Below are 14,844 nucleotides of genomic sequence, written 5' to 3' on the forward strand. Positions count from 1 at the left end.
CTAATAGTGTTTGGTACAGTCCTGCTAAGGGATGACAGTCCTGCTAAGGGAGGACAGTCCTGCTAATAGTGTTTGGTACAGTCCTGCTAAGGGAGTACAGTTCTGCTAAGGGAGAACAGTCCTGCTAATAGTGTTTGTTACAGTCCTGCTAAGGTAGAACAGTCCTGCTAATAGTGTTTGGTACAGTCCTGCTAAGGGAGTACAGTCCTGCTAATAGTGTTTGGTACAGTCCTACTAAGGGAGTACAGTCCTTCTAATAGTGTTTGGTACAGTCCTGCTAAGGGAGTACAGTCCTGCTAATAGTGTTTGGTACACTCCTACTAAGGGAGTACAGTCCTTCTAATAGTGTTTGGTACAGTCCTGCTAAGGGAGTACAGTCCTGCTAATAGTGTTTGGTAAAGTCCTGCTAAGGGAGTACAGTCCTGCTAAGGGAGTACAGTCCTGCTAATAGTGTTTGGTACAGTCCTGCTAAGGGAGAACAGTCCTGCTAATAGTGTTTGGTACAGTCCTGCTAAGGGAGAACAGTCCTAATAATAGTGCTTGGTACAGTCCTGCTAAGGAAGAACAGTCCTGCTAATAGGGTTTGGTACAGTCCTGCTAAGGGAGGACAGTCCTGCAAAGGGAGTACAGTCCTGCTAAGGGAAAACAGTCCTGCTAATAGTGTTTGGTACAGTCCTACTAAGGGAGTATAGTCCTTCTAATAGTGTTTGGTACAGTCCTGCTAAGGGAGTACAGTCCCTCTAATAGTGTTTGTTACAGTCCTGCTAAGGGAGTACAGTCCTTCTAATAGTGTTTGGTACAGTCCTGCTAAGGTAGTACATTCTTTCTAATAGTGTTTGGTTCAGTCCTGCTAAGGGAAAACATTCCTTCTAAGGGAGAACATTCCTGCTAATAGTGTTTGGTACAGTCCTGCTAAGGGAGGACAGTCCTGCTAAGGGAGAACAGTCCTGCTAAAAGAGAACAGTCCTGCTAATAGTGTTTGTTACAGTCCTGCTAAGGGAGAACAGTCCTGATAATAGTGTTTGGTACAGTCCTGCTAAGGGAATACAGTCCTGCTAATAGTGTTTGGTACAGTCCTGCTAAGGGAGGACAGTCCTGCAAAGGGAGTACAGTCCTGCTAAGGGAGAACAGTCCTGCTAATAGTGTTTGGTACATTCCTGCTATGGGAGAACAGTCCTGCTAATAGTGTTTGGTACAGTCCTGCTAAGGGAGTACAGTCCTGCTAATAGTGTTTGGTACAGTCCTACTAAGGGAGTACAGTCCTTCTAATAGTGTTTGGCACAGTCCTGCTAAGGGAGTACAGTCCTTTTAATAGTATTTGGTACAGTCCTGCTAAGGGAGAACATTCCTGCTAAGGGAGAACAGTCCTGCTAGAAGTGTTTGGTGCAGTCCTGCTAAGGGAGGACAGTCCTGCTAATAGTGTTTGGTACAGTCCTGCTAAGGGAGTACAGTCCTGCTAAGGGAGTACAGTCCTGCTAATAGTGTTTGGTACAGTCCTGCTAAGGGAGAACAGTCCTGCTAATAGTGTTTGGTACAGTCCTTCTAAGGTAGAACAGTCCTGCTAATAGTGTTTGGTACAGTCCTGCTAAGGGAGTACAGTCCTGCTAATAGTGTTTGGTACAGTCCTACTAAGGGAGTACAGTCCTTCTAATAGTGTTTGGTACAGTCCTGCTAAGGGAGTACAGTCCTTCTAATAGTTTTTGGTACAGTCCTGCTAAGGGAGTACAGTCCTTCTAATAGTGTTTGGTACAGTCCTGCTAAGGGAGTACAGTCCTGCTAAGGGAGAACAGTCCTGCTAATAGTGTTTGGTACAGTCCTGCTAAGGGAGTACAGTCCTTCTAATAGTGTTTGATACAGTCCTGCTAAGGGAGGACAGTCCTGCTAAGGGAGGACAGTCATGCTAAGGCAGGACAGTCCTGCTAATAGTGTTTGGTACAGTCCTGCTAAGGGAGTACAGTCCTTCTAATAGTGTTTGGTACAGTCCTGCTAAGGGAGAACAGTCCTGCTAAGGGAGAACAGTCCTACTAATAGTGTTTGGTACGTTCCTGCTAAGGGAGGACAGTCCTGCTAAGGGAGAACAGTCCTGCTAAGGGAGAACAGTCCTGCTAATAGTGTTTGGTACAGTCCTGCTAAGGGAGGACAGTCCTGCTAATAGTGTTTGGTACAGTCCTGCTAAGGGACGACAGTCCTGCTAATGGAGTACAGTCCTGCTAATAGTGTTTGGTACAGTCCTGCTAAGGGATGACAGTCCTGCTAAGGGAGGACAGTCCTGCTAAGGGAGGACAGTCCTGCAAAGGGAGTACAGTCCTGCTAAGGGAGAACAGTCCTGCTAATAGTGTTTGGTACATTCCTGCTATGGGAGAACAGTCCTGCTAATAGTGTTTGGTACAGTCCTGCTAAGGGAGTACAGTCCTTCTAATAGTGTTTGATACAGTCCTGCTAAGGGAGGACAGTCCTGCTAAGGGAGGACAGTCATGCTAAGGCAGGACAGTCCTGCTAATAGTGTTTGGTACAGTCCTGCTAAGGGAGTACAGTCCTTCTAATAGTGTTTGGTACAGTCCTGCTAAGGGAGAACAGTCCTGCTAAGGGAGTACAGTCCTGCTAAGGGAGAACAGTCCTGCTAATAGTGTTTGGTACAGTCCTGCTAAGGGAGTACAGTCCTTCTAATAGTGTTTGATACAGTCCTGCTAAGGGAGGACAGTCCTGCTAAGGGAGGACAGTCATGCTAAGGCAGGACAGTCCTGCTAATAGTGTTTGGTACAGTCCTGCTAAGGGAGTACAGTCCTTCTAATAGTGTTTGGTACAGTCCTGCTAAGGGAGAACAGTCCTGCTAAGGGAGAACAGTCCTACTAATAGTGTTTGGTACGTTCCTGCTAAGGGAGGACAGTCCTGCTAAGGGAGAACAGTCCTGCTAAGGGAGAACAGTCCTGCTAATAGTGTTTGGTACAGTCCTGCTAAGGGAGGACAGTCCTGCTAATAGTGTTTGGTACAGTCCTGCTAAGGGACGACAGTCCTGCTAATGGAGTACAGTCCTGCTAATAGTGTTTGGTACAGTCCTGCTAAGGGATGACAGTCCTGCTAAGGGAGGACAGTCCTGCTAAGGGAGGACAGTCCTGCAAAGGGAGTACAGTCCTGCTAAGGGAGTACAGTCCTTTTAATAGTATTTGGTACAGTCCTGCTAAGGGAGAACATTCCTGCTAAGGGAGAACAGTCCTGCTAGAAGTGTTTGGTGCAGTCCTGCTAAGGGAGGACAGTCCTGCTAATAGTGTTTGGTACAGTCCTGCTAAGGGAGTACAGTCCTGCTAAGGGAGTACAGTCCTGCTAATAGTGTTTGGTACAGTCCTGCTAAGGGAGAACAGTCCTGCTAATAGTGTTTGGTACAGTCCTTCTAAGGTAGAACAGTCCTGCTAATAGTGTTTGGTACAGTCCTGCTAAGGGAGTACAGTCCTGCTAATAGTGTTTGGTACAGTCCTACTAAGGGAGTACAGTCCTTCTAATAGTGTTTGGTACAGTCCTGCTAAGGGAGTACAGTCCTTCTAATAGTTTTTGGTACAGTCCTGTTAAGGGAGTACAGTCCTTCTAATAGTGTTTGGTACAGTCCTGCTAAGGGAGTACAGTCCTGCTAAGGGAGAACAGTCCTGCTAATAGTGTTTGGTACAGTCCTGCTAAGGGAGTACAGTCCTTCTAATAGTGTTTGATACAGTCCTGCTAAGGGAGGACAGTCCTGCTAAGGGAGGACAGTCATGCTAAGGCAGGACAGTCCTGCTAATAGTGTTTGGTACAGTCCTGCTAAGGGAGTACAGTCCTTCTAATAGTGTTTGGTACAGTCCTGCTAAGGGAGAACAGTCCTGCTAAGGGAGAACAGTCCTACTAATAGTGTTTGGTACGTTCCTGCTAAGGGAGGACAGTCCTGCTAAGGGAGAACAGTCCTGCTAAGGGAGAACAGTCCTGCTAATAGTGTTTGGTACAGTCCTGCTAAGGGAGGACAGTCCTGCTAATAGTGTTTGGTACAGTCCTGCTAAGGGACGACAGTCCTGCTAATGGAGTACAGTCCTGCTAATAGTGTTTGGTACAGTCCTGCTAAGGGATGACAGTCCTGCTAAGGGAGGACAGTCCTGCTAAGGGAGGACAGTCCTGCAAAGGGAGTACAGTCCTGCTAAGGGAGAACAGTCCTGCTAATAGTGTTTGGTACATTCCTGCTATGGGAGAACAGTCCTGCTAATAGTGTTTGGTACAGTCCTGCTAAGGGAGTACAGTCCTTCTAATAGTGTTTGATACAGTCCTGCTAAGGGAGGACAGTCCTGCTAAGGGAGGACAGTCATGCTAAGGCAGGACAGTCCTGCTAATAGTGTTTGGTACAGTCCTGCTAAGGGAGTACAGTCCTTCTAATAGTGTTTGGTACAGTCCTGCTAAGGGAGAACAGTCCTGCTAAGGGAGTACAGTCCTGCTAAGGGAGAACAGTCCTGCTAATAGTGTTTGGTACAGTCCTGCTAAGGGAGTACAGTCCTTCTAATAGTGTTTGATACAGTCCTGCTAAGGGAGGACAGTCCTGCTAAGGGAGGACAGTCATGCTAAGGCAGGACAGTCCTGCTAATAGTGTTTGGTACAGTCCTGCTAAGGGAGTACAGTCCTTCTAATAGTGTTTGGTACAGTCCTGCTAAGGGAGAACAGTCCTGCTAAGGGAGAACAGTCCTACTAATAGTGTTTGGTACGTTCCTGCTAAGGGAGGACAGTCCTGCTAAGGGAGAACAGTCCTGCTAAGGGAGAACAGTCCTGCTAATAGTGTTTGGTACAGTCCTGCTAAGGGAGGACAGTCCTGCTAATAGTGTTTGGTACAGTCCTGCTAAGGGACGACAGTCCTGCTAATGGAGTACAGTCCTGCTAATAGTGTTTGGTACAGTCCTGCTAAGGGATGACAGTCCTGCTAAGGGAGGACAGTCCTGCTAAGGGAGGACAGTCCTGCAAAGGGAGTACAGTCCTGCTAAGGGAGAACAGTCCTGCTAATAGTGTTTGGTACATTCCTGCTATGGGAGAACAGTCCTGCTAATAGTGTTTGGTACAGTCCTGCTAAGGGAGTACAGTCCTGCTAATAGTGTTTGGTACAGTCCTACTAAGGGAGTACAGTCCTTCTAATAGTGTTTGGCACAGTCCTGCTAAGGGAGTACAGTCCTTTTAATAGTATTTGGTACAGTCCTGCTAAGGGAGAACATTCCTGCTAAGGGAGAACAGTCCTGCTAGAAGTGTTTGGTGCAGTCCTGCTAAGGGAGGACAGTCCTGCTAATAGTGTTTGGTACAGTCCTGCTAAGGGAGTACAGTCCTGCTAAGGGAGTACAGTCCTGCTAATAGTGTTTGGTACAGTCCTGCTAAGGGAGAACAGTCCTGCTAATAGTGTTTGGTACAGTCCTTCTAAGGTAGAACAGTCCTGCTGATAGTGTTTGGTACAGTCCTGCTAAGGGAGTACAGTCCTGCTAATAGTGTTTGGTACAGTCCTACTAAGGGAGTACAGTCCTTCTAATAGTGTTTGGTACAGTCCTGCTAAGGGAGTACAGTCCTTCTAATAGTTTTTGGTACAGTCCTGCTAAGGGAGTACAGTCCTTCTAATAGTGTTTGGTACAGTCCTGCTAAGGGAGTACAGTCCTGCTAAGGGAGAACAGTCCTGCTAATAGTGTTTGGTACAGTCCTGCTAAGGGAGTACAGTCCTTCTAATAGTGTTTGATACAGTCCTGCTAAGGGAGGACAGTCCTGCTAAGGGAGGACAGTCATGCTAAGGCAGGACAGTCCTGCTAATAGTGTTTGGTACAGTCCTGCTAAGGGAGTACAGTCCTTCTAATAGTGTTTGGTACAGTCCTGCTAAGGGAGAACAGTCCTGCTAAGGGAGAACAGTCCTACTAATAGTGTTTGGTACGTTCCTGCTAAGGGAGGACAGTCCTGCTAAGGGAGAACAGTCCTGCTAAGGGAGAACAGTCCTGCTAATAGTGTTTGGTACAGTCCTGCTAAGGGAGGACAGTCCTGCTAATAGTGTTTGGTACAGTCCTGCTAAGGGACGACAGTCCTGCTAATGGAGTACAGTCCTGCTAATAGTGTTTGGTACAGTCCTGCTAAGGGATGACAGTCCTGCTAAGGGAGGACAGTCCTGCTAATAGTGTTTGGTACAGTCCTGCTAAGGGAGTACAGTCCTGCTAATAGTGTTTGGTACAGTCCTGCTAAGGGAAGACAGTCGTGCTAATAGTGTTTGGTACAGTCCTGCTAAGGGAGGACAGTCCTGCTAATAGTGTTTGGTACAGTCCTGCTAAGGGAGTACAGTCCTGCTAATAGTGTTTGGTACAGTCCTGCTAAGGGACGACAGTCCTGCTAAGGGAGTACAGTCCTGCTAATAGTGTTTGGTACAGTCCTTCTAAAAGTGTTTGGTACAGTCCTGCTAAGGGAGGACAGTCCTGCTAATAGTGTTTGGTACAGTCCTGCTAAGGGAGTACAGTCCTGCTAAGGGAGAACTGTCCTGCTAATAGTGTTTGGTACAGTCCTACTAAAGGAATACAGTCCAGCTAAGGGAGAGTGTGATGGATGCCAGTAAACCTCTGCTGTATCATTGCTCTTAATGCCCCTTATTCCTCAAACTGGTTGTAACCTGCAGCCTGGGAGGAGCTCTCTCTCTCTCTCTCTCTCTCTCTCTCTCTCTCTCTCTCTCTCTCTCTCTCTCTCTCTCTCTCTCTCTCTCTCTCTCTCTCTCTCTCTCTCTCTCTCTCTCTCTCTACCCCTCCCCCTCTCGACTCCCTCCCTCTTTCTCCCTCTCTTTTCCTCTTCTTGTTCAACACTCTCACTCTTTTTCTCTTTTTCCCTATCCCGTCTTCCTTTTTCTCTCCTCCCTGTTGCCCTCTCTCTCTATCTCTCTCTCTCTCTCTCTCTCTCTCTCTCCCTCTTTCCCTGTCTCTCTCTGTTGTTGTCATTGTGCAAGATCATACAAGACCTAAGTACATATATCCAGGGAATCTTCCCTGTCATAAGGGATCCTGTAAAAAGCAGGGACAGTGGAACGTCAACAAGACCTCTGTGAAAAATTGACATGTAAGACCCTTCTCTCTCTCTCTCTCTCTCTCTCTCTCTCTCTCTCTCTTTTTCTCTCCCTGTTGTGTCTCAGCCTAGAGTCTTATAGTGAGGCCATTTCCTAACCTTTCAAAAGCTTAATTGACTCTGTTAATTATAGCCCTGTCAGACCTGTCTCTTCCTCTCATCTCCCTGGAAGTTCCTGATCTTGATTAGTCATCAGTAAACTATGCCAGATAGACAGAGGCCTCCTTCCCTCTATCCCTTGCTCTCTCCCTCCCTCTCTCCCTCTCTCCCACACACACACATGCACACTCACGCACGTACACACACGCACACACACACGCACACACACACAGACACACAGTCAACATAGTCATTCATTCCAGATGTCTATGACATGTTTTCTTTGGAAGAGTTGATGTGTGACATTTATAGTATTATACAGGATTATACAGGACAGAACAGTAGCAGGTGTCAACATCATCATTCTGCAAACACTGACCTGCATTCCTATGTGCTTGTTGAGATACATTTATGGGTACATTCCAGCAAAGTTATTGGTAACAACAATTGATCATTCTCTGCATTGCCATGGTTTTAGATGTATAGACCTGTAACCATATGCACTATCCTCATTCACACACAGAGATCATTCACATAAGAACTGAGATGCATACTAGCAATGTGTTGCGTTAAGCCCAATGCAGTCAAAAACTAGATTTTCTGTGTTTTATACATATTTCCACACTATGAGGTTGGAATGATAATACTATTTGTGAAAATTATGATAAGAGCAGTTTGAAACGACCAGCTGAAATGTTGCCTGTTTTGGTGGGATGGAGTTTTGGCCTGCCAGACAGTCCTATCAAAATTATTGCTTGAGTAATCGCTCTTTACTAAGAAGCAATTATTTTTATCACAGTAAGGTACTTAATTGTTACCCAGAAATGATTTGATATTGAAATAAAAATGTCTGCATTGGAACTTTAAAAACATATGTGGTTGTTCACACCTTGTCACGATCGTCTGAAGGAGGAGACCAATGCGCAGCGTTGCGAGTGAACATGATGACTTTATTAACTTAAAGCAACCACGAAGAAAACAAATAATGACGATACGTGAAGTTCTAAACTGAAATACGACTAACAGCAACAAAGAAACAATAACCCACCACACAAAGGAGAAAACATACAGAATATATATGGCTCCCAATCAGAGATAACGAGCCGACAGCTGACACTCGTTACCTCCGATTGGGAGTCATCGACCAATCACCACATGACACAAACAAAATGAAACTCACCCATCCCCAACACCACCAAATGAAATACACCCAAACACATGAAAATGAACAACCCTGGCTCAATATAAACGTCCATAGAGCCAGAGTGTCACAGTACCCCCCCCTAAAGGTGCGAACTCCGGGCGCACCAACATCAGGACTAGGGGAGGGTCTGGGTGGGCGTCTGTCCATGGTGGCGGCTCTGGCCCCGGTCGTGATCCCCACCCCACCACAGTCACAACCTGCTTCGGTAGCCTCCTCCTAATGACCACCCTCCACCTAACCCCACCTGGACTAAGGGGCAACCCCGGACTAAGGGGCAGCATCGGCCTAAGGGGCAGCACCGGGATAAGGGGCAGCACCGGGATAAGGGGCAGCACCGGGCTAAGGGACAGCACCGGACTAAGGGGCAGCACCGGACTACGGGGCAGTACCGGACTAAGGGGCAGCACCGGGCTAAGGGGCAGCACCGGGCTAAGGGGCAGCACCGGGCTAAGGGGCAGTACCGGACTCAGGGGCAGCACCGGACTAAGGGGCAGCACCGGGCTAAAGGGCAGCACCGGACTAAGGGGCAGCACCGGGCTAAGGGGCAGTACCTGACTAGATGGCGGATCCTGGCTGGCTGGCCCTGGCGGATCCTGGCGGGACGGCTCTGGCGGATCCTGGCGAGACGGCTCTGGCGGATCCTGGCGGGACGGCTCTGGCGGATCCTGGCGGGACGGCTCTGGCGGATCCAGGCTGGACGGCTCTGGCGGATCCTGGCGGGACGGCTCTGGCGGATCCTGGCTGGACGGCTCTGGCGGATCCTGGCTGGACGGCTCTGGCGGATCCTGGCTGGACGGCTCTGGCGGATCCTGGCTGGACGGCTCTGGCGGATCCTGGCTGGACGGCTCTGGCGGATCCTGGCTGGACGGCTCTGGCGGATCCTGGCTGGACGGCTCTGGCGGATCCTGGCTGGACGGCTCTGGCAGATCCTGGCTGGACGGCTCTGGCGGATCCTGGCTGGACGGCTCTGGCGGATCCTGGCTGGACGGCTCTGGTGGATCCTGGCTAGACGGTTCTGGCGGATCCTGGCTGGACAGCTCTGGCGGATCCTGGCTGGACGGCTCTGGCGGATCCTGGCTGGACGGCTCTGGCGGATCCTGGCTGGCTGACGGATCCGGCGGATCCTGGCGGGCTGACGGATCTGGCTGCTCATGGCTGGCTGACGGATCTGGCTGCTCATGGCTGGCTGACGGATCTGGCTGCTCATGGCTGGCTGACGGATCTGGCTGCTCATGGCTGGCTGACGGGTCTGGCTGCTCATGGCTGGCTGACGGGTCTGGCTGCTCATGGCTGGCTGACGGGTCTGGCTGCTCATGGCTGGCTGACGGATCTGGCTGCTCATGGCTGGCTGACGGATCTGGCTGCTCATGGCTGGCTGACGGATCTGGCTGCTCATGGCTGGCTGACGGATCTGGCTGCTCATGGCTGGCTGACGGATCTGGCTGCTCATGGCTGGCTGACGGGTCTGGCTGCTCATGGCTGGTTGACAGATCTGGCTGCTCATGGCTGGCTGATGGTGCTGGCTGGGAGGCTGGCGGTGGAGGCGGACCCCAGCCTCGGATTGCAGTCATCACCTCCAGCAGGGCGGCTCCCATCTGCAGGAGCTGCTCTTTCTGGTTCCGAACCTGAGCTTCCAGTCTGATATGGGCTGCGTCGGCTCCTGCTGATTCCATAGCAGGTGTATGATTCTGTCTGGCGGAAGGCTCTAGCGGCTCCTGTCTGGCGGAAGGCACTAGCGGCTCCGATCTGGCGGACGGCTCTGAAGGCTCATGGCAGACGGGCGGCTTTGCAGGCTCAGTACAGACGGGCGGCTTATGCAGCGCTTGACAGACGGGCAGTTCAGACGCCATAGGGCCGACAGGCAGTTCAGGCGCCGTTGGGCAGACGGCCAGTTCAGGCGCCGTTGGGCAGACGGCAGACTCTGGCCGACTGGTGACGCACCCCGTAGGATTCGTGCGTGGAGCAGGAACAGGCCGGGCTGGGCTGGCGACGCGCACCTTATCCCTGGTGCGAGTGGCCGGAACAGGCCGGGCCGGGCTGGCGACGCACATCGTGGACCTGGTGCGTGGAGTAGGAACAGACCGGTCCGTACCGGGAACACCCACCACTGGCCTTAACTGGGGATCAAGAACGGACCGGACCAGACTGGGAACACACTTCAGTCTCTCATGCCGTGCCACAACAACTTCCCTCCCTCTACTCGCCAATGGCTCCCGTAATCCGATAGCCTTCTCTCCAGCTCTACCTGTGGCAGCCTCCTGCTGCCCAGGCGCCCAAGCCATGTGCCCCCCCCAAAAAATTTTTTGGGGAGTAACCACGGGCTTCCAGCCTCGACTCCGCGCTTCCTCTTCATACCACCTCCTCTCGGCTGCAGCTGCCTCCAGCTCTTCACGAGGGCGGTGATATTCCTCCTCATACCACCTCCTCTCGGCTGCAGCTGCCTCCAGCTCTTCACGAGGGCGGTGATATTCCTCCGGTTGTGCCCAAGGACCCTTTCCAGCCCGAATCTCCTCCCATGTCCAAAAGTCCTTAGGAGGCTTCCATAAATCCTGCGTAGGTAGGTCCTGTTGCCGCTTGTTACGCCGCTTGGTCCTCTTGTGGTGGGTTATTCTGTCACGATCGTCTGAAGGAGGAGACCAATGCGCAGCGTTGCGAGTGAACATGATGACTTTATTAACTTAAAGCAACCACGAAGAAAACAAATAATGACGATACGTGAAGTTCTAAACTGAAATACGACTAACAGCAACAAAGAAACAATAACCCACCACACAAAGGAGAAAACATACAGAATATATATGGCTCCCAATCAGAGATAACGAGCCGACAGCTGACACTCGTTACCTCCGATTGGGAGTCATCGACCAATCACCACATGACACAAACAAAATGAAACTCACCCATCCCCAACACCACCAAATGAAATACACCCAAACACATGAAAATGAACAACCCTGGCTCAATATAAACGTCCATAGAGCCAGAGTGTCACACACCTGTAAGAATGCACCCATCCCTCTACGATAGATATATCAATCTTACATCTACCTCTCCCTCTTCTTCTCTTTACAGCCACGCGTGAGTCAGCATTCGTTCATGCCATTGCCTCAGCGGGGGTGGCGTTCGCGGTGACGCGGTCCTGCGCGGAGGGCTCGGCCACCATCTGTGGTTGTGACACACGCCACAAGGGCCCGCCTGGCGAGGGCTGGAAGTGGGGTGGCTGCAGCGAGGACGTGGATTTCGGCAGCATGGTGTCCCGGGAGTTTGCAGACGCCCGTGAGAACCGCCCCGATGCTCGCTCTGCCATGAACCGCCAAAACAACGAGGCGGGACGAACAGTGAGACGTCTTCTCTCTCTCTGCATCACTGATCATTTCAGCCTTATGGATTAAACATTCATAAAGATCACCAAGTGTTATTAAGACTTAGTAATATGGTATTACTTTGACATTCATTAAACTAATTGCACCCCTGTGTTGTCCCGTCTGTCTCTCCCTCAGTCTCTGAACGACAACATGTTCCTGAAGTGTAAGTGCCACGGCTTGTCAGGCAGCTGTGAGGTGAAGACGTGCTGGTGGTCCCAGCCTGACTTCAGAGTTATCGGAGACTACATGAAGGACAAGTACGACAGCGCTTCAGAGATGGTGGTGGAGAAGCACAAGGAGTCCCGTGGCTGGGTGGAGACTTTGAGACCCAAGTTCACCTTCTTCAAACTGCCCACAGAGCGAGACCTGGTCTACTACGAGAGCTCGCCCAACTTCTGCGAGCCCAACCTGGAGACAGGCTCTTTCGGGACGCGCGACCGCGCCTGTAACCTGACGTCGCACGGCATCGACGGTTGCGACCTGCTGTGCTGCGGCCGGGGACACAACACCCGGACGGAGAAACGGAAGGAGAAGTGTCACTGTATCTTCCACTGGTGCTGCTATGTCAGCTGCCAAGAGTGTGTTCGAGTCTACGATGTTCACACCTGCAAATAGATAGGCCTTTGGCATTGCTCTTTCTGCACCTCACCAAAATTATTTTAAAAACACTTCAACGTATAAAAATAGAAGCTAATGTAAGAGCCAGGCTCAGAGACCTTGAGAGGCTTTGATTGGACTTTGATCAAGCATTAGTTTACTTGTCTGTGGATTCAGCTACAGTACAATCACCTAATAGGAAACCAAGATGGCCGCCTGTCATGTGATGCTGTGGAGTCAGCCTCTCTTAGAATTATGAGGTAGTTCTAGAATACAGAGGTGGACTCATGGAGGCTCCATTCAGAAGAACAACATGGTTATGTTGATGATGATGTTGATGACTACCATCTCATCGATAGAGGCAAAAGAGGAGACCATTACAGAGTGGACTGAGAGTAGCCAAGGAGTGACTTCCAGTGACTTCCAGAAATGTGTTTCAAGGCCTTGGTTTACTTCCTGACACAACAAAAGAGAACTGTAGATTGTATATGGCTATATAAACTGTACTGTTGACAAGCACCATATTGGTGAAAACTCTGTATACTCTGTGTGGACTCCTTCAGGTAGAGCAGAACAGCACTGTCTAAACCTTTGGGACACCATACAATCTATTTTTCTAAATATTAAGTGGTACTCTGCTCTCCACCTTCATGGTACTAATTTCTTATTAAGTGCTTATGAGTTTTATATATCTACAAAAAAAGAACAGAATTTCTGAGCTATGTTCACAACTTTGTATGACTATGGTGCACTCAAAAGCACACATTCTACTCGACATTTGCAGTATGTAAGTGTTAACTGACTTTTCGACTGTTTTATGATAAATATAGTGTTAACCTGTTACTAATGTTGGGGTTAGAATGCACTTGCACCTAAGTGAATGTAGTTTTTACATTTCTATGTTCATGTATTCTCAAATCCTCTGTCATTTTTTATCTCTGGTATGAAGTAGGATTATTCTGATCTCAAAAAGCACGAGCACAAATCAACCAAACCAAACAGGTTTGAAAAGAATTGACGTTTATCCCTATACAATCTTCTATCAATGTCTCATCAGAAATCCTGCTACAACTGCAAGCTCTTTGAAGAAAGTTGCCAATAGGTTTGGCCACAGTACAATCGATGATAAAAACAAAGTTTAGCCCAAAGACAAATTACTTTCAGCTGGAGGAGGATGAGGTGGTCAGAGAGTCTAAAGTGAGTTTGAAAGTTCAGCACTTGTGTCTAGTTGAAGACAATGAAGCTTGTTCTACTCGTTTTTATCAGTGTTAGTAACCGTTCAGCAAAACACGGTATGTGTATCACCGCGTGAGCCGGTGCAGACAAACCCATGCTATTTAGTGTTTGAAAATGAAAGTATGTGAAAGGGACATGCCCACTAGGATCATTCTGTTTTCATTATGCCCATGAATGCATGTATGCTATCTTACTGTTTCCTATCTGTAAGTTATTACTAACTGTAATCTGAAATGCTTCTCAGAGTATCCTTTGTACAGTATATCATGAACAGCAATCTGATGTTAAGTGGTAACCCAGCTGCGGTTGCTGTAAAACGATGACCAAAACCTGTGTATCTGATTCTGATTCCTGGCTACAGATGTAGGATCTTAATTTGATCACCCTGTTTCAGGAGAACTTTCCTGCAATACAAGACATTTAAAACTTGTAGTGTATTTGAGGTTTAAAAAGGCTTCTGAAGTTTGGAATTTCCACTTTGAAATTTGATTTTCCCATACGAAAAATGTATCAACCCCTACAAAAATGTCCATTAATTATAATCCACATAATAATTCACAAACTGGCTCAAATGAAGATCCTACATCTGTATTCTTTTCCCTCCAACCTTAAAAACAGCAGCATCACTGAAACTATCAAGACTTCCCCTTTGTATGCTGCTAATTATACATGTATGTATGTATTTATGTATGTATGTATGCATGTATGTATGTACACTACATGACCAAAAGTATGTGGACAACTGCTCGTCAAACATCTCATTTCAAAATCATGGGCATTAACCCTTTAGAGTCCAAGCCGTGTCTAAGCCAGGGGGCTATATGGAATTGTTTTAAGAAGGTTGTACCAAGGATCATTTAGCTTTTGATTTTGAAATAAATAAATATTGCCATTTAGCAGACGCTTTTATCCAAAGCGACTTACAGTCATGCGTGCATACATTTATTTATTTTTTTGTGTATGGGTGGTCCCGGGGATCGAACCCTCTACCTTGGCGTTACAAGCGCCATGCTCTACCAGCTGAGCTACAGAGGAAGTATCCCAAAAATATATTAAATAAGTATTTGATGAAAAGGTATTTTTGACCTTACTGCTATTAGGTCATACAAACGCGTTGAATAACAGATTCAATACATGGAACAACAGATAGTCCCCAGAAAATATCAAAAGGAAGTTTGTTCTGAAGTGTCTTTCGTATATCTGTGAGATATCAGAAAGATCAGGAAACATTTGTTATTTTATTTTTTACATGTATTTAACCTCTTATTTTTGGCA

At 48.3% G+C, this 14,844-nt stretch overlaps 1 protein-coding gene across 2 annotated transcripts in view; it reads left to right on the plus strand.

The window, feature by feature from the left end:
* The window catches only part of LOC311098683 (protein Wnt-3a), a gene marked incomplete at its 5' end in the record, with an annotated part of 114,594 nt that extends 100,701 nt beyond the window's left edge, over positions 1-13,893 (plus strand). For both annotated transcript variants that reach the window (XM_084139223.1, XM_084139222.1), the window contains 2 exons: positions 11,444-11,709; positions 11,872-13,893. In XM_084139223.1, the coding sequence (XP_083995349.1) occupies positions 11,444-11,709; positions 11,872-12,351 (746 nt within the window). In that variant the 3' untranslated portion in view covers positions 12,352-13,893. The remainder of the gene's footprint in view (positions 1-11,443; positions 11,710-11,871) is intronic.
* Between the last annotated feature and the right edge of the window lie 951 nt (positions 13,894-14,844).

The sequence above is a fragment of the Coregonus lavaretus genome (assembly GCF_964263955.1).
Source record: "Coregonus lavaretus genome assembly, chromosome: 23".
Taxonomy (NCBI): domain Eukaryota; kingdom Metazoa; phylum Chordata; class Actinopteri; order Salmoniformes; family Salmonidae; genus Coregonus; species Coregonus lavaretus.